Genomic DNA, 25945 nt, shown 5'->3' with positions numbered 1-25945 from the left:
CATGAATAGACTGTGATTGCTCGCGTACACTGCACAACAATTTTTTTGAAAAGTTTTTGCTGATTGTGACAGGTACCTGGTGGGTATGCAGAAATATAGTTTTGGTTTTGTTTCATCACGCAGGAACTCTGAGAAAGAGACAGTTAACTGTTTACCGGCAATAACGCATTTAATTGCGTTTACGTTTCTAATACGCTATTAAGTTCAACGTAATTAAAAGTGTTTCGCTCCTGATTTTCGTTTGTATTCAATGTTCGGTGCATCATGTTGCAGTGTCCAACAGTAGTCAGCAAGCATTGACGGATTCCAGTTGTCCTGATATCGTTTTTTCATTGTAGCAATGTCCTGGCGAAACTGAAAATTTCGTTGAAACGGTACGTGATGGGCAAATTTGGATGTGATTTTCGTGATCAGCAGCCAAAGATCTACAAGGAACACCCAACAGTGTTCCAGAAGCAAAAACTTTGTTGTGCAGTGTTATCATTTTACCTCTTCTCTGAAGCTTGGTATTCGAATTATTCAAGTCAGTCATCATGTCGCACAGAAAATACAAATCACACTGCCATGACAAAGTTTCAATTTCAGGGAAATTTTTAATGTTACCTTTTTCAACAAGATACTCTTTTATTTGAGGAAATAAGAAAGTAAATAATTCCAAGACTCTTCCTCAGCTTAACCATCTTACGTTTGCAAAATAAAATCATCAAAAGTATAATCATTGCTTTTCTTCAAAGACTCAACAAATTGTTGATGAATGAGAGAGCTTCCACTTCTAATATAATTCACAATTTTTACAACAATGTCCATTAAATTTTTTAATTCATCACTTTTAGACATCTGAGCACGTACATTTTCCTGATGCAAAATACAATGGAAAGATGGCAGCATAGACTTCACATTATTTTCAATTAAATACTACTTCAAAAGAGAAACAAATCCTAATTTCGCCCAAGTGATGGCGGGAGCACCGTCTGTTGTGACAGCAACCTGTTTTTAAAATACAAATTGAATTTTTTGACATTTCAAGAAATTTTTCAAATATGTTTTTCCACATGTTCGATCTCTTAATCCACAAAGGCCAAACATTTCTTTCCTCACTTGAAAATCTGTCAAGGGAATAAATGTAAGTTACATATCGAACCCAAAAAATCAACTGTGTAATGTTACTAACATCTGTTGACTCATCTAGTGCTAAAGAAAAATACAAACAGTCTTTTAGATGTTCAAGCAACTGATTTTCTATGTCTTTCGCTAATTCTAGTATTCTGTGGACAATTGTTCTTCGACTTAATTGCAAACTATTTACCTTTTGAAGAATATTATCTTTTATTTTTTAATCATAATTTTCCAACAGAGTTTCAATGACCACAATCAATATTTCTTTTACTAGTTGTGCTTTCAGACGGTTAATTTCATTCATACGATTTTTGCTACCAACTGGAAATTTTACATCCAATTCTTTGTGAAAATTGTTAAAGTGTTGCTTAAGGTTATATATTTTATTACTCATAAAACCTTTGTTACACAATCACTGCAACTTTCAACACCCAACTTTTGTTAAATTTTCGTTTCACGTTTTTCCAGTCACGCGCCATTCTCTTTTCGTTAGTAATACCAGAATCAATTTTTCTGAGTGTTCACTATCATCTAGATTCTTTTGTTTTCGAATTATCCACGTTATGGGATTAAAAACAAAATATATTTAAAAACTTGAAAGTTGCAAAATAAAAATATGTGTGCAAGCGCATGCAAAACAACGCACACTCGATAACAAACTAGACTGACGCTACAAAATAGGCGGAGTCTGTGGCAGTAATGAAGCGCGCGACATCAGCGATGACATGAGGCAGTGCAGTTGCTGATTGCCAAATTTGCGATAAAAAAAAAGTTGATTTCCAAACACGATCTGGCCGTCCCTGGTCCAGACTACAAGTAACAAAATATTCGAAAATATACATAACACAGATTTTTTTTTCGTTTATTGCAGATTCGTAGGCAATGCTGGATAAGTTGGTAATTTTATGTTTCCTAAAGCCCATTTTTGTGTTCAACGTACACATATCTTTCATGATGGCGAAAAGCCCACTTGAAATAAAAATTTATTCTGAAGACGGCTGGTGTAGGTATTAAAACTTTAATCAAAATAAAGTACAGAACAACGTTTTGACATTCTTAGGCCACCTTCAGTTTAAGAAAGATACTACCCTGAAGATGACCTAGGAAGGTCGAAACGAATTCTGTACTTTAATTAACGTTCTAATACCCATACACATCTGTAATTTTAATAAAATGGTACCTTGCGTCACCTAGTCTTCACGTAGGTGCAAAGCTCAGCGAGTGTTGTATGTAGATGTACCAAGTATATTTGTATCTCGTGTATTAAATGAAATATTTATGCATAATTCCTGTTTCGCCATTTGTGACCTTAAATTAGCTTTGGTTTATTTATTATCATTTTTTGTGTTTTAAAATTTTCTTTAAAATAAGTCTAATATGTACAAAAATCTAACGTGTTTCTTCATTTTATACTGAACTGTTCAACTCTTTACTTCACTGAGTAATACCATCTATATTGTGTTACCTAAATTCACGTAAGCTGGCTATAAATGTTAAGTGTATACATAACTTACAATTGAGACAACGAATTAGAATTATTTTCTCCTGACGTTTTGGTGACGTAATGATAAAAAAAAATTATGTATAGCTCTGTTTTGACCAGTGATTAGGAGACATTAACTAGGCAATTCCAGTTCATATTCAGGTTTTGTGTTAATAAAGTAAAAAATAGGCCACTAGTTTTAAATTTAAATTTATTTTAATCAGAACTGCCATCTTATATTGTTTTACATAAAAGAAATTTCAAGTACAAACGGAAGATATCAAACAAAATTTACACTGCTGGGTCACTCGTTACAATAAAATTTATCAAAATGAATTTTTAATAAATAAAACACAACATTAACACTTAAACTGATAAATTCAACTATAAAAGAAAACCTTGCAATACAGACGTTGCTGGTACAAATTGCAGGGTAAAAAACAAATTAATCCACACTCTGTATTTTAAACGCAAGATAACTGTCATATCTACTGTTTACCCTTTTTTTTTTCAAAATAAAATGAAAACATTCTGATATAAAATAACAAAATATGAACTTAAGTAAAACGAACACAGATGTAGTAATAAAGCAAATGAGATAAAGTTTATATTAGAAATGTACAAACATTTTGAAAAAGTTTCGGTCTGAAAGAAAGTATACTATAACATACAACTAATAAGACATAATTCAGGTGCTAGTGCTCTGTATGATTTATATTATGTTTTCAACGTTTTTCTCACACTAAATCCAAAGCTATAAAACATTTATACACCACTGTATTTGTTACCCATATATTTACACATCACATTATGCATATTAAATATTTACCCAAACACAGCTTTATAAAAGGTAAATTCAGTAAAATATTTGTTCTGAACAACTTAACAGCAAGGATTGTAATAAAACAGAATGGTGTACATAATTTCCCATTTAAAATTACCTTTAAAATACATGAATATTATAGATGGCTATTTTGCCGACCAAAATTAATGCTTTGTGTACATAGAAAGCAGCTTAAACCACTATATACGTTTGCAGAATAAAAGAAAATTCCAATACTTCAAAAATATTTGTATCTAAGCTATTGAATTTTTCCAGAGAAGTAACAAAATCAACGACGAATATTATCTCTCGAATTCTTTCACAGAACTATTTTGTCTCGGGTTCCAGTTATTTCATTCTTACACTGAAAAGAATTCTATTATTTGTTTGTCTGTCTATTATATAGATACATATACACACACACAACTAATCTATGCACTATTTAGGTACTTAATTAGATTTGACAGCAGACTGGTAGAAGTTCTGACAATTAATAAATACAATTGGTCATACGTGTACCTCATATATAGTATTGCTATCACATAAAAATATGGCTAATAAAAAAAAAAGGAGGGCTAATATATAGGTAACCCAGCTAGCTACAGTAACACTACACAAAATACTGAAACAAAAAAATCAAAATAAGATAATCAAGTTACTTAAAAAATTTACCTCTTCTTTGGCTCAGATGACATATTAACAGTGATTTTCTGAAGTGTGGATAAACTGTTTTAAACTGTAACTCAGTATTAGTATACTTGACCTTATTTCAAGACATTCATAGCATCTTTCCGTATTACTATACTTAGCTAGGTTATCCCTACTTGCACTCACTGTATTTATAAAGTAGTTATTTGATGTCATGTTGTAAACTACTTAAGTTCTGGATACAATTTCATGAATTGCTTGGACAGTTTGTACATTCACAGTTACAAAGATATTTTGACTCTCTTGAAACCTTAAGTGTCTTATATTTTAATATAAAACTCTCTCAGATTATCATACTGTTCAAAGTATCCATATAAATACCATCAAAAACAGCTTTCAAAATTATTAACCTGTCATAAGCTGTGTGTCATTTTGTCAATGTGCTAAAAAATTACGTCTTCTTCAGAAGAGAGAAAATCACATTTATATAATTCCCCTACGTAACAACTAATGAAGAAAAATATGTGTTAGGTTATATTCAATAGCTTTTGGAACCTAAGAAGCTTCTTAATTGATCTTTCAAGACTAAGGCTCACGTTATTTTAAAACAGAGTAGTTTTATTTACATTTATCTTGTTTACTTCAAGAAACCTGAAAATTAAAATACAAGTTGGTAAAGAGCTATACCTACATTGAACCACGTTTGTACAACCAATTTTTTTATAACACATTTCAATTTTACATAAAATATAAAAAATAGCTGTTTTAAACAGTATGTAACATTATAATGTTAGATTTAGTTTATTTTGTGAGGTGCACCATGAAACGTGTATTTTCTAAGAGTATATATATACACAAAATTGTTCACTACTGGTTATCCTTTCAAGCCTCAAGAATCAGCAACATTCCACATTTCTTGAAGAATCACTTCATCAATTGATATTAGTATTCAATATGGCAAAATTTTACGGTACTAAAATAAGTTTTTCAAGTTAAACAACGAACAAGTTTTTCACACTTTATTTTAGAAAGAACAACATGGTATCTTGTGTAAAAATTAAATTATTTCAGTAAAAATAACCATATGGTAACTCTAAATTTCTAAAATACAACAAACTCCAAGATTAACAAGGATGTGTAATAATAACACAGTGTGACCCCTTTAATGCACAGTTATCAATACTGGTGGGATATTGTACCCATCTAACCTATGTACACTGTATGAGCTTGACTAAACACATTCTGTTAAAATTATTGTAAACCTTAGAATGCAACAATGGGTAGATAAAACAGTTATGGACATTCAAGTAAATCTAAAAATATATTATAAATGCATTGTATATTAGAAACACCACCTAAACAGAGAATAAAAGGTAAGTTTTTTTCACAAAACCCCCAAGCTTTGCTTCGTATTTTTAAAATCACAACAAACAAAAGCTTAAACAGAGAAGATTAAAACACTCTGTGATTCAGAAAATTCTATACAGCAGAATGAAGTGTCTTAAAACGTTTTATAACAAACTTCTTCAGTGTTTCCCATCCTTTATCACTTGATAAAAAAAATGGTTAGTGAACTCCAGAAGAAAACATAAAAATATGAGAGAATTTCTAGTCAGTTCCTATAATGTCTAAAATGCAAGTTTCTTATCCTTGTAAGTGATTAAGAAATAGGTTTACAATAAATATTGAACAGAAATTGACCAATATTCCTAGCTTGGTCATCAATTTATACTAAATATTACATTCTATCTGATGTATATATTAAAATCAATGTACTTTGAATTCTCTTCAACTACAGTACAATATATATATATATCCTTTGACTCATCTCAAACGAGTCAAGACAGTCCAATTCAACCACTTTTTGACATCTGAATTAGTTTTTTTTACTGGTTCTCGCCCTGCAGGGAAAAAGAAAGAACATTAATTGAATATATTGCTACTGATAAAAAGACTAAATTTATAATGAAGTTTTATGAATATCTTGTGTTTTAAAAATTTGGATACATTTTTAGATGTATTTAGCATTACTAATGAACAACATATTAACTGTCTCGTTACTACTGAAGGTTAATCGTACATAAGAAAGACATTATAAGCCCTCTGTTCTTTCTAGAATACTTGTTCTGTCATCAACCATATATTTAGTTCACTGTCTACTTTGTATTGTTACCATCATTAATACCTGCATGAAAAGTTGATGAGGTCAGTCATAGACCATAGGTGTTGTCAAAACTTTCCACGGGTCACTTACCGTCAATGAGCACAAATTTCAAAACCACATTTATGCAAACCACAGACACAAAAGTCCTATCAAGCTGCATTAGGAGATTTTAAAATGAAATAGGTTAAGTGGAGTTCCTCCAATTTCAGTCTCTTTGGTCAATGTTTGTATGAAAACAGCTCCTCGTTTTAAGGAGCGGCTAAAAACTGGTGAACATTTGCTTTATGGACCTTCATTAATTTAAAATAAATCCTTGTCGATCATACTGTTTATGACGACAGGACATCTGCACAGTTTCATCATAATGACTTTCTGATTCACAGTACTCTTCGAGAATTGATTGTTTCATAGCTCACGGTTGTAGTTACAAAATTTGGATCCAAGCCAAGGTCCTCAGAGAAGAGACTCTCTTGAAATCCAATGAGCATGCTTGGTCTGTCAACATCCTTTTAATTTTTTCCTTTCAAGATTGATTGATTGATTTAGTGTTTTATGGCACAAAGCAGCTAGGCTATCTGCACCAAACATCTGGTAAAAAGGTAAAAATAAAGTAAATGTAGTAAAATACATAAAAGGAGATGAAGGTAAAACAAAAAAGTATAAAACCAATGTTGACACCTAGTCTACAACGTTAAGAGAGAAAGCAGAGTAAGAGAAGTTGTAAAGTACTCACTCTAGCAAAATGGTAATGATCATAACCCACCAGGAAGACTAACAGGTAGGTATAAGAACCACTGTCAGTCACCTGAAGTTGGTCTTTCCAGTCCTGGTTCTGGGTTATGTGTCATTATGGCCAGTACGAAAAAGTAAGGTAGTTAAAGTGTGAAATGACATGCAGCAAAAGTGTAATAACAACTCGCCAGGATGACTAACGAGTAGTTCAAACAGCAGCGTTAGTCACCTGAAGTTGGCCTTTCCAGTCCTGGTGTTGTTATTTAATGTTCTGGCCATTTTCCAATGTCAAATTGAACTAGACAGAATAAAACTGTAAAAAAGGAACCACAATGAAAAAGGTGTAATGAATAAATATCCAACACTTAAATGAGATTAAAAAGATAAATAGCCATTAAAAAATTAAAAATGTTTTCAAGGTGGACAGTGTCACTGTCACCAATATCACTGTCCAATGTTACAGATAGACCCTGGGAAAAAAATATGTTTAAAATATTGCCGTCCTTGAGAAGTGTAACGATGGCAAGAAAGTGAAACGTGGCTGATAGTGATTTGAGTGTTACACAAACTACACATTGGTGCATCAGTTCCAGATAAAAGAAAACGATGAGTTAAAAAACTGTAACCAATGAGTAGTCTAGTTAGAACAACTTCCTCTTTCCAAACCTTACGGAAGCTAGATAGCCAAAGTCCAATATAGGGTTTAATTTGAAAAAGCTTGTTGTTGCATTGCTCACTCCAAGTGGACTGCCAGCTGGCACGGAGCCGAGCCTTAAAGACAAGTCCATAGTCCATGTACGGAATAGGCACAGGGGTGATAGTGCCGGAGCAGAAAGATTTAGCTGCCGTATCTGCAAGCTCGTTCCCACGAATACCAAGATGGCCTGGTATCCAGAAAAACTGGATAGAAGTAGCTGTTAATAAGAAATGGGCCAGTCGGTTTTGAATATCAGCGAGAACAGGGTGTGAGCCAACGTGAAGCGATTCCAGGGCCAGTATAGAACTAAGCGAATCAGTATAAATAGTGCAGTTGGAGTACTGCTCAGCTGCAATATGATCCAGGGCAAGAGATATGGCATACAGTTCAGCAGTGAACACAGAAGCTGTAGATGGGATTCTGCGTGCAACTACTGAACCACAGCAAACCATAGGAGAGTCCACTGAGTAACCTGATTTGGAACCATCTGTATAAATGGGAACTGAATGAGTGTTCGAAAGATGTTCATTAAATAAAAGACGGTACATCCAATCTGGAGTATCTGCCTTTTTTAGATGACTGAAAGAAAAGTCACATTTGGGGGTTGTAATAAGCCATGGTGGGATGGGCTGACCTGTGGAATCTGCAATGTTATCCAAGGACGGACCCAATTCATCCAATTGTGCCCGGATGCGAAGACCAAACGGAGCAATGACAGATCGTCTGTTCTGAAAAAGTGCGGCCCACTGAGAAAGGAAAACACATCCCCAAGTGGGATGCTTTGTTAAGGAACGAAGTTTCGAAGTATATTGTAAAGATAGTTGCAAACGGCGAAGGTGCAGAGAAGGTTCATGAGATTCAACGTATAAGCTTTGAACTGGAGAGGTACGGAAAGCCCCAGTGCAGAGTCGAAGTCCTTGGTGATGAATGGGGTCCAGCATCTTTAAGTCCGAGGGCCTGGCAGAGCCTAAGACCATTGATCCATAGTCGAGTTTTGATCGAATAAGAGCACGATATACCTTTAACATCGAACATCGATCTGCTCCCCAACTGGTAGAAGAGAGGACATGGAGGATGTTCAGTGCTCTTGTGCATTTGACCCAAAGTTGCTTTAAGTGTGGTATAAAGGTCAGCTTACGGTCAAAGATAAGCCCCAAGAACTTGGTCTCCGGATCACTGGCAGCAAAACTTCACCGATATGAAGTTCAGGATCAGGGTAGATACCCCGTTGACGGCAAAAGTGCATGCATACGGTTTTAGAGAGAGAGAAATTAAAGCCGTTCGCCATAGTCCACTTCAGTACACGATTGAGAGCAGTTTGTAGTTGCCGCTCAATATATCTCATGTTCGACGACTGACATGAGATGTGAAAGTCGTCGACATACAGCCTATTTGCAATAGTGAGAGGGAGTTATTCAGTGATGGCATTTATCTTTATACTGAAAAGTGTGACACTCAAAACACAGCCTTGAGGGACTCCAAGTTCCTGTACAAAAGAACGGGAAAGTGTCGAACCCACACGAACTTGGAATCTCCTGTCCATTAAAAAATGTTTAATAAACATGGGTATATGGCCACATAACCCATATGTATGGAGGTCTCGCAAAACCCCATACCTCCATGTTGTGTCGTAAGCCTTCTCAATGTCAAAGAATATTGATACAAGATGTTGGCGTTTGAGAAAGGCTTCTCTGACAGATGTTTCAAGACGAATTAGGTGGTCTGTGGTGGAGTGCTATCGTCGGAACCCACACTGGGTGGGCGAGAGGAGGTTGTTTGATTCGAGGAACCAAACAAGACAAGCATTAACCATCCTTTCTAAGGTCTTACAGAGACAGCTCGTCAAAGCAATTGGACGGTAGTTTGAAGGAATCTTTGGGATCTTTCCTTGGCTTAGAGAAAGGTAAAATAATAGCCTGGCGCCAGGCATCAGGAAGAACAATCTCCTGCCAGATCCGGTTAAAGACAATCAGAAGGACATCAAGAGAAGCAGGAGATAGATGGTGCAGCATGTCATAATGAACATCATCAGGTCCAACAGATGTACTGGCAGACCGATGAAGGCCATTTTCAGTTCCACCAGTGTAAAGGGACAATTATAGTCAAAGAAACAGTCAGTTCGAAAGGAAAGAGGTGAACGCTCTGCCCGAGTCTTGATGGCCAAGAAGGTGGAGGAACAAGCCGAAGTGCTAGATACCCAGCAAAAGCTTTCACCTAGAGTATCAGCAATGCTCCGGACATCAGCCACCTCCTGACCATCAGAGAGTAAGATCGAGAGGGGGACAGAATTGTAGTGCCCATTAACCTTTTGAATCCTGTCCCATATGATCTTGGAACTGGTGGTAGAAGATATGTTAGTTGTGAACTTAATCCGAGATTCCTTCTGGCTTTGACGTCTTACCCACCAAGCATATGCACGGGCCTGTTGAAAAGCGACACGGTTTGAAAGTGTGGGATATCTACGAAAAGTATCCCAGGCCCGTTTTTGAGCCTTCCGTGCTAAGTGGCAAGCAGGATTCCACCACGGACGAGGATATCATGGAAAACGTGTCGATGTTTTAGGAATACACTGAGCAGCTGCTTGTATAATACAGCCAGTTACCGCTGCCACACAGTCGTCTATTGATGGCTGATTTACGATGCCAGGATCAAGTTCTGCGAGAGCAGTGAAAGTGGACCAGTCTGCCTGATCCAGCTTCCACCGGGGTATGAAGGTAGGGTGGCATCGACCACGGGCAGTCTCTCTCAAAAGGATAGGAAAATGATCACAGCCTAGTGGATTACTGTCAACCCTCCATGAAAAGTGGGAGAATAATGAAGGGGAGCAAACCGAGAGATCAATAGCGGTAAAGGACTAACTAGGTGCATGAAAATAAGTGGAAGAACCAGTACTGAAAAGAGAAAGATTGTGATCAGAGAGCATACACTCCACAGAGCGACCCCTCCCATCAATAACAGCACTTTCCCAGAGGGGATGATGTCCATTAAAATCCCCCAGGATTAGAAATGGAGACGGCAACTGTTCAACGAGAGCATCAAGGTCTGATTGCTCATATGTCTCTCCAGGGGACAGGTAGAGAGAACAAACAGTGATGGTATGACCCAAGGAAACACGGATGGCTACGGCCTCCAAGGATGTGTTGAGTGACAAAGACAAGGTGGGCACATGCTGATCAACCAATAGTGCCACCCCTCCATGTACTCGTCCATCACACAGCCTGTCATTTCTGTACAGAGAAAACTGCCGAATGGAGACTGTATCAGCAGGTTTGAGAAATGTTTCTTGTAGGGAAAGACAAACAGGATGGTAGGAAGCAATCAGTGTTTTGATATCACCCAGATTAGAACGTAAACTTCGACAGTTCCATTGTATCAAGGTGGCCATTTTAAGAACGGGTAGGTGAAGTGGCTGGAGAATCCTTCTGTTTACGACCACGTGTTTTTTCCTTACTGTCCTTTGTCGGAGGAGGTCTGTCAACCTCCATGGATCCTGCCCTGGGCCGAGTGGGCAGGTCTTTGTTGTTGGAAGGGGATTCCAGTGACTGAGGACGTGAACGAATGATTGTTTTGCCTCGTGGGGTGGGAAAAAAAGATGTATCAGAAGAAATGCCTGTATTTGAAATTGAAGGACGTGGATCTTGATTCCTTTCACGAAATCTTTATTTTCATTTTAACCATGAAGAATATGAATTTTCAATAGATTTGTTAAAAATAAAAGACCTATATAAGCCATAGGTCTGCTGTATATAAATCATAACCAGTAAAGTTGTTGGTTGCAAAACCTACATATTTCTGTGTGATTGCACTGTTGAACTTAGCAACAGGAAACCATAATTCTCATTCACTAGAAGGATTATAGAAACAATTAGAAGTGATAAGCTTAGGACGTGACAACCTTAGAATGGAAGCTATGGTGCAGGGCTGCTGTACAGATGCATAGATCATCAGAGAGAGATGTAACAACATGGACTACAATAATGTGGTGGGATGCACTCAACCTCTCTGTGTGTGTGTGTGTATTTCATGCTATTATTAATATCTACTGTTACATTATCAACAGTTTATTAATCTTCACATGTTACTCAACTTCTGAATCTGTTATTTGTTGAATTTTGTGCAAAGCTACTTGAGGACTGTTATGACTGTTTGCATTGGGTGTCCCTGATTCTGAAATATCATACTAAAGGAATGGCAGCTCGTTAGTCAACACCATTCACCACCAATTTAAGGTTACTTCAATTATATAATGAAATGTGACTGTTACTTTTGTTATGCATCCATGGCTCCAAAATGTAGAGCGCAATCTCAAATCTGTTAGCGTGTGTCTTAAACCTTTCCAAACCTCACAATTATCTCAGAAACCACTTGTTTTGGTACCCTGCTCAGCCTAGGCAATGATCCAAGCTGTACCTTCTCCTCTCTGTCAATCAACAGTTGCCTAAATGGTTTGGTTCGAGATTTTCCGTTTCCACAGAGAACACCAAAACTCACCTTTTATGAAATGTTGTATTCTCTCAATCCACTTGATTCAACAATCTTTCTATTTAAGTAGCTTTCATTAGAAAAGCTTACGACTTACTCTTCCACCTACAAACTTACCAATAAGCAGTCTTGTGCTGATATGGGACTAAGAATTCACTCTAAACCAAATACACAAACAGTTTACAAGTATGTTACCCACATGAAGCAACATGTCACTGCACTAGCATACAGAAATAGTTCTATAAAATGTAACTGAAAATTCGTTTACACACAAAAACTTATATAATAATATAAATACACTGTCAAAATCACTGAAAGAAAACAATATCACAAATGTAAAGGTCACAGAAATGGTTGGAATGTCAATAATCATCAAACACAACGAGGGCAAAGTATTAAGTGGTTTGGCCGCACAGTAAGAACATAGTCCAGTCAACAAATATACAAATAACAAGATTTAGAGCAAAAGGGCAACCCAGTGGTGACAGTGAGATTTTTAAACAAACTTGCTTTGGAGTGGCAACTGTATATTAAATACACATACACAAAGATATTAAGACATAAAAAAAAAAAAAAAAAAACTTACAGGATTATTAAATTTCTGTTTCTATAGCAACATCAACACCCTTTGAAACTGATTCAACTGTAAGAGAAGCCTTTTCACCAGATGTACCCATCTCGGTGCTGCATTGTGGCTCAACTGGAATAGCAAGTTTGGTCTTTGTACCCAAAACTGTAGTGACGGCTGCTGGTTTATTTCCAAGGATACTGACTGTTGAAATCTTTGCTCGATGATAAGCAGCCAAAAAACTGAATCCGAGGAGCCTAAGTTAACCAGAAATATTTAACCATAAATGTTGTTACGAGGAGCCTAAGTTAACCAGAAATATTTAACCATAAATGTTGTTCGAGGAGCCTAAGTTAACCAGAAATATTTAACCATAAATGTTGTTTATCATATATAAAAAAACTCAGGCTCATCAACTAAGCAACACCAGTTTACAAAATAAACCTACAGTTTATCTGTGCACTTCACAATAAGTTATTCATGTAAACTATATGGTTTAAATATGACTCAATAATGTGGAAATCTAAGTAAGAGATATTTGAATAGAAATTTGGTAGAAGTTTAAAAATAAAATGTAAATAATTTATTATGAAAATTAAAATGGGCTTCCTCAAATTTAAGACTTTCAGAGACAATTATCTGTACAACTTTTTACTGTATCCTGATAGAGAGCTGCTCTAGAATTTCAAAGTGTTGTGTTAAAAATATAGGTTAAACTCTGTGATACTGTAACAGCAGACAATGTCATTCCACATGAGAAATTTCACAAAGTTTGGGAAGGAAAATTTACGATAAAATTTGACAACATCAAAGTAAACAGCCAAGGTCATTTTATGGTATGGCTGGTATTTCCCAAAAATATTTCTACAATCAAAGAATGTGTCTTGTATTTAAATATTTTATCTCTAGTAATGAAATGCTTTACTAATATATATTTAGAAATATACGCAACTTTTTACATGTGTACTGTTAAAATCTTGCCTATTCTCTAAATTAGTAGAAGATTTTCGAGTGTAAGAATCAACAATAGAGGTTTTATGAAAGTACCAGCATGTCTTCAAATACTGTTGCTAACTGTAATTTCTAGAAATTCTCCTCTCAAGCTTATAAAATGTAACCAATGCAATGCAGAGATACAGTTTTATATTGTTGGTTTACTACAAGTCATTATATTATAAATCTTGGAAGCTGTAAGTGTGATAAGTGCTTATTAATTGGAAAACTACAGATATTTGATCAGGAACATTTATAGATTTTGAACATTTAAAACTGTTTAACTTAGTATATTATCTTCAGATGCTAGTATTTCTATGAGGATATTGGATATTTTTGTTGGGAAAAAAAAATCATGTGTAAAAAAGCCAGCTAGCTTCCTGTCAAGTGAAGTGTATCTGTGCATCCACATAGAATTAATTCACTCATCATGAGCCATCGATAAAATATTCAGTTACAGACCAAACAGAAGACTCATTACTGTTTGCAAGTTTGTATATAAATCATTATTTGTAATAACCATTGTTATAAATTGTATTATTGTTTGTATATCAAAATATAGTCGTGTTAAGAAATAAAACTGTTCACATTAATCTCATTAGCAAATATAATAAATTTAATACATATTGACATTTAATTAAATTCTAAACTAAAATTAAAAATTCAGCTTATTTGAAGTGCTAACATGTGAAATAATAAATTGAGGACTTGTACAAGATAAATTATAATACATAAAATAGGACAACAGCTAACCTCAGGCACACACATTCAATTAGTAGTGATCCTCCAACAGTTGCTGTTCGAATGGCAACATTGTTAAACATCTGTACCAGTAGACAAGCTCCTCCAACAGTGCTACACATGATAGAGACTAAACAAGCTGTTTTAAGCCAGTGAGTTTTTGTGAGTCCTCCAGACAACCATAGAGTCCCTTGTTGGAGCTTGTACTAATTAATTATAAAACAAATTAGCTATATAAAATCAGAAGTGTAGGGATTGCATTCACCATATTCTACTTGATAAGTAAGAGTTACTAAATACCACATATTACAAAAGAAATGTTATTACATGTTTTCAATACATTAATAACCAATTTACAATACAAAATACTGAATGACAACTTTACAGATTACACTTATCTCAGATACAAGAATTATAAGTGATCATGACAGCAGTTTACAACTTGTAATGTAGCTAAATTAGTTTTACATGCTAACTTTCAGCCATCTTACAGGAGCCTTCATTGGGCAACAATGTTTTACAGTTTTATGAATTTTATCTCTCAGTATATTGTTCCTCGATAAATGCCCAAGTAAAAGGGCCAAAAGCTCACAAAACTATTTTAATATTGAGAAAAGTCCGTGTACAATTCTATGGGTAATCATAACTGTTGTACCAGAACATAATAGGCTTAAAATATCCAAACATCCAGTAAAAGGTAAAATTAAAGTAAATTTAGTAAAATCCATAAAAGGAAATTAAGGTAAAACAAAACAAAGTTTATAAAAAAACAAATAGCATGAAACCAATGTTTACATCTAGTCTACAATGTTAAGAGAAAAACTACAATAATATAAGTTACAAAGGACTTTCTGTAGCATAATTGTAATTATCATAACTTGCCAGGAAGACTAACAGGTAAGTTCAAAAACCACCATCAGTCACCTGAAGTTGGCCTTTCCAGTCCTGTTCTGAGTTATTTGACGTTATGGCCATTTACAAAAAGTAATAAAAGTTTTAAAAGACGTGTGGTAAAATTTTAATAATAACTCGCCAGGATGACTAACAGGTTGTTCAAACAGCAGTATTAGTCACCTGAAGTTGGCAAAACACATGAAAATAACTGAATATTTTAATTATTAAAATACAGCAATAACTTACCTCTTCTTTACACACTTTGCATCTTGTGTTGTCTGGGTTTTCTGAAGACTGAAAATACAATTTTGTATTATTAAAAAAAAATCTGCCATTAAAAAAAATACTATTTTCTGCTTCTATACTATCTCCATAAGTAAGTTTTTCCTACACAACAAGTGAACTTTTGTTGTCAAGCACTTAATTAAGCAAAAAAAAGTTGATATTATTACAGAACACACACTATCTAAACCTGAACAATAACAACAAGTAGGCTTGGCATGGAAAGGTGAGTTAAGGTGTTTGACTCGTAATTTGAGGGCCGTGCGTTCGAATCCCCGTTACACCAAACACGCTTGTCCTTTCATCCGTGGGGGCATTATACTGTTATGGTCAATCTCACTATTTATTAATAAAAGAGTAGCCCAAGAGTTGGTGGTGGGTGGTGACGACTAGCTGCTTTCCCTCTAGTCTTACGCTGCTAAATTAGGGACAGCTAGCACAGGTAGCCCTCATTTAGCTTTGCATGAAATTCATAAACAAACAGTAAGTAATTAAGGATTAATTACAAAGAGAAATAGCTGACACGTAAAGAAGTGAGTAAATATGAACTGTATTACCTGAACCAACCATTTCTTCAAACAATCATGATGAACTACAGATACATCCCCTTTACAGAGGCATGGCTGGATTAAAGATCCAGCATCTTGTGTCTCAGAGTCATAGCAGATCCAACATTCCGGCAGCTTCTCTAAAGACACGCTGAGATCTATAGCAAAAAAACACATTTTTTTTTTTATAACATCTTGAAATTAAATAGATCAAGAAATATAAGATGGCAGAGATTACTCAGGGGTCAAATTTTGAAATGTATCTAAATGTGCATTTTTTATTTGGATGTTCATATAAGCCAGCATTTCATAAACTTTTGGAATTCAAGCCCACCTTTTACAAATGTGCTTTACAGCACATTCCCCCACCTTTTGTTTTATCAATAAGTCAAAGAATGAGTTAATTGATGAGGTGTAATACAAAATGCTGTTGTAATAATTACTTATTATTTTCATTAATTAAAAATATATATTAAAACATTTAATTCTATGTTATTGCACTACTGACTCTTGTAATTGCGAGCACCCCCCACCCAAAAAAAGATAATTTGTGCTCCCCTGGGGAGGTATACCCCATACTTTAGAAAATGCTGATGTAAGCAACGTATGTGTCCTTTTAAAATTAAAACTGGCCCCTTTGATATATTAATGGTACAATCCAAGTGAACATAGCCAGTTTTGCATCACCTTTATGTATTTTGTGTTTCCTCAAAATTTAAACAACAGTTACATGGTGTTTTAATACTTGTCATAGGCAGCAATTACAGATGACATGTTTCTTATTTATCCACAACATGCCTATCTGTTGTTGAGATTTAGGGTAAGAAGTTAACTTACTACTGCACGAGTAGGGTAAAGCTAGTTTGTTTTTTGACGTTGTCGGTATCCTCTCTACACACAACTGTTGGACATGTTTGAACCAAAAGAAATATGTTTAACATCCAAGTATGCATGCTCTTAAGTTTCACGTGTGAACAGGTATACGTCTTGATCAACTTCATTCTAAATTTTCAGGCTGTTTCTCCCTTTTAGATCAACATCGAAAAAATGCATCTTCCGTGTTTGAAAGACAATAGATCAGGAAGAAACTCAATCATTAGAGTACAGCATTCATCCATCTTACAGTTTTTTTTATGCAGTACTCACCTGCTCTGACTAAAATCTCTTGTGTGGGAGATACTAGAGACTCGGATTCAGTAGGCAAAATCTGTTTAGCTTGATCTAGCTTTTTCAAAATTTTTCTGGGATTCAAAATCCATAACTGCTCAGGACTAACAATGAAAGATAAAAATGAGATAAAACTGATTATTTATGTTCTAATTAGCAAGTAATTTCGAAATTTTCCATAAAAAGTAAATCTTCTCAAACCCAAATATATTTTATATATATATACTGAACTCCCTCACTTGAGTATTTCTTTTTATTTCTATAATAAATTTCTTTTAGGTTGAGTTGAGTAGAAGGTTATTAGAATACTGCTGTTGCCCTTAGAGATATTGAGAAGGATTATTAATTGTGGTGAAGGTGAAATCAATTTCTAATTGAAAAGCAGAAATTATTGGTTATAATAACTTTTTTCTTTTTAACTGAATATTATTTATACTAAATGTTTACATACCTAAGAATTAACTAATCAAGAATAAAATAACAAAAGTTTTAACAATAAAAATATTCAATGCACTATTTACATTTTTTTATTTCTAGGCAATAGTAAAAGTTTTGCAGGGTACATCACAACAGCTATTCATTATAAGTAATAGCATTTACAAACGTACATAACATTTCTGCATTGTGGTATTTTTAAATTAAACCCTGTTCTCTTTGTATATTTCTTGAATGTGATTCGTATAATATGTCTTGGAATCTGATTTATGTTATAATATAATTATAGTTTCAAATGTCTTATAACTTAATTTCTCTTTGGTATAGCTTTTTATATATATTTTACTATTAAACAAAAGTGACTTAGACATTCTCTTTCCCAAAATTTTATACAATTAAATTATTAAACTCACTGTGATTGTCTTAAATAGCAAAGTTTCTATTGCACTTACCTCACACAGTTCCAGAGTACACAAGGAAACCACAAAGCCACACCCATTTCCACAACCCGAAATATGACATCGTGACAATTACGACTCAAAACGGGGACCCTGTAACAATCAAAAACAACACTTCCATGCACTTGTCTACCAAATGTGAAAAGTTTCTTATGCTTAATGACTAATCCCTTTTTTTCACTATCATTTATTAAACAAGTTTCATTTAACACAGTTTTCAGCCTGAAAATGAACTGCCAGAAGCATCATAAATAAATGGTTAGTTTTGGTCGATTAAAAAATAAGTTAGGTTAATGTAACGTCTGTAACATTCTGGTACCATTGCATGACGAGTTTCTTAAATGTCTAAATTTCTATGTTCTAATTTTATAACAATTCTTATAGGTAAAGAGTGATGGAAATAAATATGGAAAACAAGTTTCTTTTTGTTAGATCTGATTTAAATGCCAATAACTTGGTTACAGCCTTTATGTTTTTGTCTTGTTCTGATGATTATAATACTTAGACAAATAACACGTCTTCAATTTATTCTTCAGTCCATTCACTGCAGCTGGTACATATATGGCCTGTAAATGTTTTTTACATTCACTGTACCAACTAATCAGTTTATGCTGTCCAGTAAATCCATTAAATAATGTGGGTTTTCCAAAACTGTGGCTGTACTTGCCGCTACAGGTGAGAGATGTCGTTGCTCAGGTTTCTCGAATATCTTAAGGAAACTGATGCATACAAAGTAAAAATAATTGACTTACTGCATGGCAATGTATAATGGAATGTCTATGGACAACATTACCACAAAAATTTACGATCCATCACCTTGTACAGGAATTTTAAAACAAAGAATTTACATGTGTAACAGCAATGGATTTAAAACTTGCTTTTTTTGCAGAAGAATAAATCATTTTAAAGAACTGAAAAGTTGCCCAATTCTTGTCTGTTCATTAATATGGTTCTTGTTATTTATTGATGTTGCACGTTTGAGTAATGCTTAGCCTAAATGTATTTATGTTGTAGGTTTGAGTAATGCTCAGCCTAAATCTATTTATGTTGTAGGTTTGAGTAATGCTCAGCCTAAATCTATTTATGTTGTACGTTTGAGTATTGCTTAGCTTAAATCTATTTATGCATGACTAGTATTTTGTTTACACTTTGATAACCATCATGTTTTATATTTCACTTAAAATTTAAATGTGATAAATTAGGGAGTAAAATAAAGAGAAATATATCATGTAAATCACATCTCTGATAACCAGGGCTGAAGAGGCCTTTCCCCCAGTATCAGGCTGGGTGGGACTCAAACCATCAACCTGCAGATTGTGAGTCAAGTGCTTTAACCACTTGCCTGTGTTGAACCGTTTGTTACAGCATATTCAAATTTTAAATATTCTACTTGTTACTTCACAGTTATTATTTTTACTTTAATTTGTTCACTGGAGATGTTTTGGTATACTTTGATTAACACTGACTTGTGATAAAAATTACTTAACATTTTAAAAAGAATATCACCTATATTACAGAACAATATTGTGGTTCTCCACCTTATTTCAAAATATTCTTGTTTTGTAACTTTTAGCAATACTGTTGTTTTATACAGTTTCTAAAATTACTTACTTATTTTTCCAAGAACTTCCAAGAACATCAGAGATAATGAAAGCTATGGTAATAAGAAGCAGAACTCCTTGAGAAACAAGCCCTAGTCGAGACTGATGAAGTTGAGATGGATTGACATCTGCTGATGAGCTTTGAATAAATCCTCCACGAAGCTGGATTTAAAATAAAAAAAATAAATGCATTAATTTCACATAAAGTTGAGTTTACTCATGCAATTTTAATGTTTTACATGTTAACAACATTATACTAGTAGGTACTAGAGTTTGTCACTTCTTATGTTTAAAATTCTATAATTAATAAAATGTTTCACACTTACACAATTATAAGATATTTATTAAGGGCATTGATTATTTCCACATCAAAATGCCTTCTATATCATCTTTGAAAGTTATTTCTTTTTAAAATTACACATTTTGTATGTTTTTTTAATTTTGTGCAAAGTTACATAAGGGCTATCTGTGCTAGTTGTTCCTTATATAGCAGCATAAGACTAGAGGGAAGGCAGTTAGTCATCACCACCCACTGCCAACTCTTCAGCTACTCTTTTATCAACAAATAGTGGGTTTGACCATCACTTTATAATGTCCCCATGGCTGAAGGGCAAGCATGTTTGGTGTGAGGTGGATTCTAACCTACAACCCTTAGACTATAAATTGTGTGCCCTAACCACATGGCCATGGCAGGCTTAACGAAAATGTTATCCCATCTTTAAATCTATGAATAAGGTTAAACAAACATTGATGAATATTAAATACAAGTTAAAAGATAACCTGATACTCACATAACAATCTGAATCAGGTATTGTTAAAACTGATCAAACTAAAAGCAACTTAAAATAAAGATTACAGAAAGCAACTTTCTGAATTTCATGTCAATTTGTATCCCAATCTAAATAATGTTTGGAGATATTAATAAATGTGAGCTTTAGTTTAAAAAAGTTAGTTTATTTATTTAACATACATCTATAAAATTATTCTCTTAAAAGTTTTCTCATCCATTTCTCAAATTTTCACTTAAACTTATCTTCTTCAGTAGAAATATCACTACTTCAAAAAAACTAGTATAACATCATATTTTCAATAAGCAGAAAACAAAAATTTACCTGAAAGTACATGAGTGTTCCATAAACAAGGAAAAATATTACAACAATGAGCATAAGCCCAGCATAAAATCCATTGAACAGGCTTGTGAAAAAATTCTGAAAATAAAAAAAATCAGGACATAAAAAAGTAATTTTATCATTACATATGAAACTTTATGCTAGACATATTAAAGGGATGTGTGTGATAGTAAAACTAAGTTTAAAAACTAAGATAAACTCATCTTTTACATATATAGACTTTTAGGTGTTTATTTTATGACTAGCCAATCATTTGTAGGTAAATAAAATATTAAGTTACTTGATCATTCAAATTTCTCATATCTCAGTCCACTCTGTATATCTTTCATTTCAGATCAATCATGTTCTACGATTGTTTAATCTCAAGTCTAAAGTATATACTTTACATGTTTTAGTAACATGAATCAAAACCTCCATGTGCAGTAGTTGCAGTATGCACAACCAGTAAGTTACCTTTGAAATTTCATGGGGATTCATGGGGAATAACTTGTTTTAAATAATTACTTACATTTTATTATCAATTTAAACATAATTCTATGCAGTCAAGTTAAGAACTGCTCAACCACCTTAATCATCCCATTACAGTGAAAATTTCGAAAATCTAGAAGTAGACGTACGTTTTTTGAACAATCCCTTGCCTGCAAATATCAATTTGTGGATCCTGTCCTGAAAGTTCCCAAAACTCATTCAATTCTTATATCGGGGTCTCAATTTTTAACACTTATAAACTCAAAGTTTAGGTTGTGAATTTTAATGGCTCTTTAAATATTAGAAGAAATTGTAAAAAATAAAATGGTTCAGTCAAATCTGAGTAAGGTACATTTTAGTGGACCCTTTTCTCTGCTTTTTTTTTTTTTTATAAGAAGGAAATGTAAGAACCAGGAACTTAGGTAAAAATTCACACCACTCTATCAAAAATCAGGTGTGCACAGGCACTTACACACAACTGAAAATTACCATTCAAACTGTTATTTAGTTTTTCAAAAAAACACAATACATATATACCTGAATTAGAAGAAAAACCCTAAATATTTAAGTTGAATACAGTTTCAAGTAGATGATAACATTAAACCACATTTACATTAATTACTTTATTTATTGAAACATCATAATTTTAGATCCAACTATCTTTCTGGCCTTTAATGTACAGTAGTGACAACTTACTCTTTCATTTTCATTGTGATCTCCTAACTGTAACAATATCAGTTCAGTCAAAAGTAGAGAATAACTAATAACATTAAAAGCAAGGAAACCAAAAAATGATTTGTTGAGAAAAGATGGTTTGTCAAGTTTTTTGTCTTGGACGTGGAAAGCCTGCAAAAGAAGAAAATTTTTATATAACTGCCATGAATGATAGTCCAGTAACACAAAATGTGTTAAATTAATATTAAAAGTGCATTTAGCCTTTTGCTTTTAGCAGTTAGGTTCCTTCACATAACTGACACCACTAGAAAATTTTGAGATGACGAGAAACCCACTTGAAGTAAAAGTGAATTCTCAAGACAGCTGGTATGGGTATTAAAACTAATTAAAATAAAGAACAGAACAACGTTTCAACCTTCTAAGGTTATCTTCAGGTTAACAAAGTGTGTTTGTAAATGACTGTTGCCAGGCACGTTTTAGGGACGAGAGTGTAAACAGTTACAGGATTGTAGGGGGCGTTGCAGTATATGTTAAGTTATTAATTAATATAGGTATAAAGGTGTTCCTTTATATTGGTTTAATTTTGAGTTGTTGTACAAGTTGGGCTTCTTTGATTTTGGATTTGTTTATATTTGTTTCCCAACTTAGTATCTGGGTGTTTTTTTTGTATTCTTTGAATCTAGTTTCCATTTTTTTGCTAAGTCATAGCAGTTGTTGCATTGTATAAATAATGTTGGTGTTGTGTTTGTCAGTGTAGTTTTTACATAGTATGGGCTTTAGTTTTGTAACTGGTTTTTGAATAAATTTGGTGTTTACTGGAATGTTGTGTTTTGTTACAAGATTTTTCCAAATGTTGGTTATGTTTTCAGATATCAGAAATGTACGGAATACAGCAGTGTAAGGTTTTGTTGTTTCTTGGAATTTATTATTGTTTGTTGTTGATCTAAATGTATGTTCATAATTTTTTCAATAGTTTTTAGAACAGACTTATTGATGTTGATGAAGTATTGTTTTATTTTGTTGATTTCATCTTTAATTTTATCTGGTAAACATAGTTTTATGGCTGTGTATTTGGTTTGTTAGTATGTTGAGTTTTTGTTTTGTTTCATGTGCTGAGTCCTAGGGAATGTATAGTCCAGTATGAGCGATTTTTTTTTCTGTGGATTTCCATTTTGAATTGTGTATCAGTTCTTGTGATATTGAGGTTGACAAATACTATTTGGTTGGTTGTTTTTTTTTTTGTTCACGGGTGAATTTAAATGTTGGGGAATATGGAGTTAACATGGTTGAAAATAACTGTGTTCTCTGGTTGTTGTTCAAATACTGCCACATAAGGTCCTTAATGGTCTATGAAAGCAGATGGTTCTAATGTTTGTCATTAGGCCAATCAGCTAGACTAGACTGATTTAAGAACATTTAGAAGTTGAATTACTTGTCAGGATTTAAAGGATGAAAATCTATGAATTTGTAATACTGTACCTAAGGATCAAAGAATAACATAGCTCTGTAGTCTTGAAACTTTACATTGTACTGCAACATAATTTCAATTTAAGCCGATTTCTTCTTGTACTCACGTTTTAAAAATGAGGTTAATTTCAGAAAAGATATACAATGAACTTATAGAGGGACATACATATCATTTGCTAACAATTATTATTTAGAATATTTTATAGTAGTTGTGAAACTAGCCTTTAAACTTCACTTTCCAAGTCTATATTTTTGCTTGTTGTGACATTTGGCATGGTTTCATTTTTCAGAACTGGTCTTTTACCATGCTTAGAGCAGTATCATCACAAACTTAAGTTTCTAAAACTAAATAAAACTACCAAGACAGCACATTATTATCCCTACTCTCCCAGTTCAGTGTGCATAACACAGACAAAAGCCAATCAGCACGTTTAATCTGATCTCCCCACCAAGATATGTCAATACTAATTACAGACATTGATTGTTAATGAAAGTTTGTGTTAAAAGAAAGAAAAACAAAAGTTGAATGTATATTGTATTGCTTGCTTACAATTAATCACAAAGCTACACTATGGACTATCTGAGTTGTACTCACCATTGGTATCATGGGAAAAATGTATTACATTGAGAGACATAAATCAACTTATTATCCTGACCAGTGGATTATAGAAGGGTGTTAAATAATGAGTGAAAAAGACATTATATCTCTTTTTGATTGGACTGTTTGTCACGGGAGGTAATCATTCTTTACACAGTGAATGTATGATTGTTTTAATTTGTTAACTTATGGATACAATTAAAAATTTTTGAGCAGATGGTAAAATCAAAGTTATTCATTGCTACCCATAATAAAGAACCATAATCAAAATCTGGACAGAAAAAACAAGCCAAGAAAAGTTTCATAAAGTTTTGAATAAGACTGGCTTCAGTTAAATTTATGAGAGATACTAATAGATTTTGGCACCACTCAATTTGTAAAGATGCAAAAAAAATAGAAAAATGTGGTGCTTATGTGAATGAACACAAAAATCTGCTAAGATTAGAAATCATGAAACACAAATTATAAAATAAAAATGAAGATAGGACAATGCAGTGAATATAGAAAATGGTTTAATATTATTTTCAATGAAAATATACTATTTTATCAAATCAAGTTGAGAAAAAACAAAGACAAAAGGGTTATTTTAGATTCTGAAAACAAGTTTTCAATTGAAACATCTTGATGGACCTAGTCAATGACTGACTTTTAACCCAAACATGACCATGGAAGGTTTCATGTTACAATTTTTGTTTCATTTATCTTCACAAACTTTCACAAGTTTCCAATAAACACACAAAAAATTATTTTTTTTTAAATTAAGTACTTTTACTAAATATATATCTATGAATATATAGAGTCAGAGTAAGGATTACATCATGTGCAAGCATTTTCGTGTTAAGATTAAAAACACTTTTCTTCACCTGAAGATTGTCTAGTAATCTCCCAAACATCCAAAACAAATATCAAATTTTCTACAGTAAAACTTTGTTTTTTTCTGTTATTTTCTCTACCTCAACTCTACAAAGATTCAGTTAATTTAACCAATTACATAGCCACTACAGTGAAAAAGAACCAATAAATATAAATCATTCTTATTTTTCTTTCTAAAATGACTTAAAATTACAACAAGAAACTATAATTATTTACCCTATGTAGCTTAAAGTTGTAATAGTATCCATCTGTTTATATTTCATGTTAATGTTTTATTGCATATTGACCCGTGTCTAAATAATAATTCCACTGCACAAGTTCTAATTCACTCAGCAAACATGCAGTGCACTCATTGTATTAATGATTGTGAGCACACCCTATTGAGAATTTTTGTCATTATTTTATCTAAACTATCCTAATAAATTGTAATTTTTATATTTTAGTTACTTGTATAATAATCAATAAAATAAATATGTGAAAAGTAAGAAATATAAAATGTACCTGTTACCATTTGTTTTTTGTTTTGTTGACTGCCCAATGGAATTTAAGTTTGCTTTACTCATAATAATAGTACTATTACATTAAATAATTTCTATTTGCTGAAATAATGCACCTAAGAATCTGAAATAATGACATATGTAGAGCAAGCAATGTTCTATAACTATCATAATTTATCTTGCTTTCTAACTATGATATGAGGTTTTAACAATTGAGCAAAGTTGTCAATTTAAACTTCACAAGAGAAACTTTCAAAATGAAATAGATAATATTGCACACAGAAAATAAACAAAATGTGATAGATTAAAACATTGTATTTTTAATGGTTATGAATAATATAAAATGTCAGAGAGAACAATTGGCATTAACAGGAATCTTGATACTCAGATTTAGGTTAGCACCTT

The 25945-nt window shown here is 33.3% G+C and overlaps 1 protein-coding gene across 1 annotated transcript in view; it reads right to left on the bottom strand.

Moving 5' to 3' along the window:
- Nucleotides 1–2796: 2796 nt before the first annotated feature.
- Nucleotides 2797–25945, bottom strand: part of LOC143247595 (uncharacterized) — a gene marked incomplete in the record, with an annotated part of 25222 nt that continues 2073 nt past the window's right edge. Inside the window, 10 exon segments of the mRNA XM_076495913.1 lie at nt 2797–5971; nt 12732–12970; nt 14460–14653; nt 15588–15635; nt 16181–16329; nt 17318–17442; nt 18226–18324; nt 19843–19994; nt 20945–21040; nt 22127–22276. Of these exon segments, the coding sequence (XP_076352028.1) occupies nt 12739–12970; nt 14460–14653; nt 15588–15635; nt 16181–16329; nt 17318–17442; nt 18226–18324; nt 19843–19994; nt 20945–21040; nt 22127–22276 (1245 nt within the window).

The sequence above is a fragment of the Tachypleus tridentatus genome, chromosome 3 (assembly GCF_004210375.1).
Source record: "Tachypleus tridentatus isolate NWPU-2018 chromosome 3, ASM421037v1, whole genome shotgun sequence".
In the NCBI taxonomy this organism is placed as follows: domain Eukaryota; kingdom Metazoa; phylum Arthropoda; class Merostomata; order Xiphosura; family Limulidae; genus Tachypleus; species Tachypleus tridentatus.
Note: the sequence above shows the minus strand (reverse complement) of the source record. Positions and strands in the feature narration are given on the sequence as shown.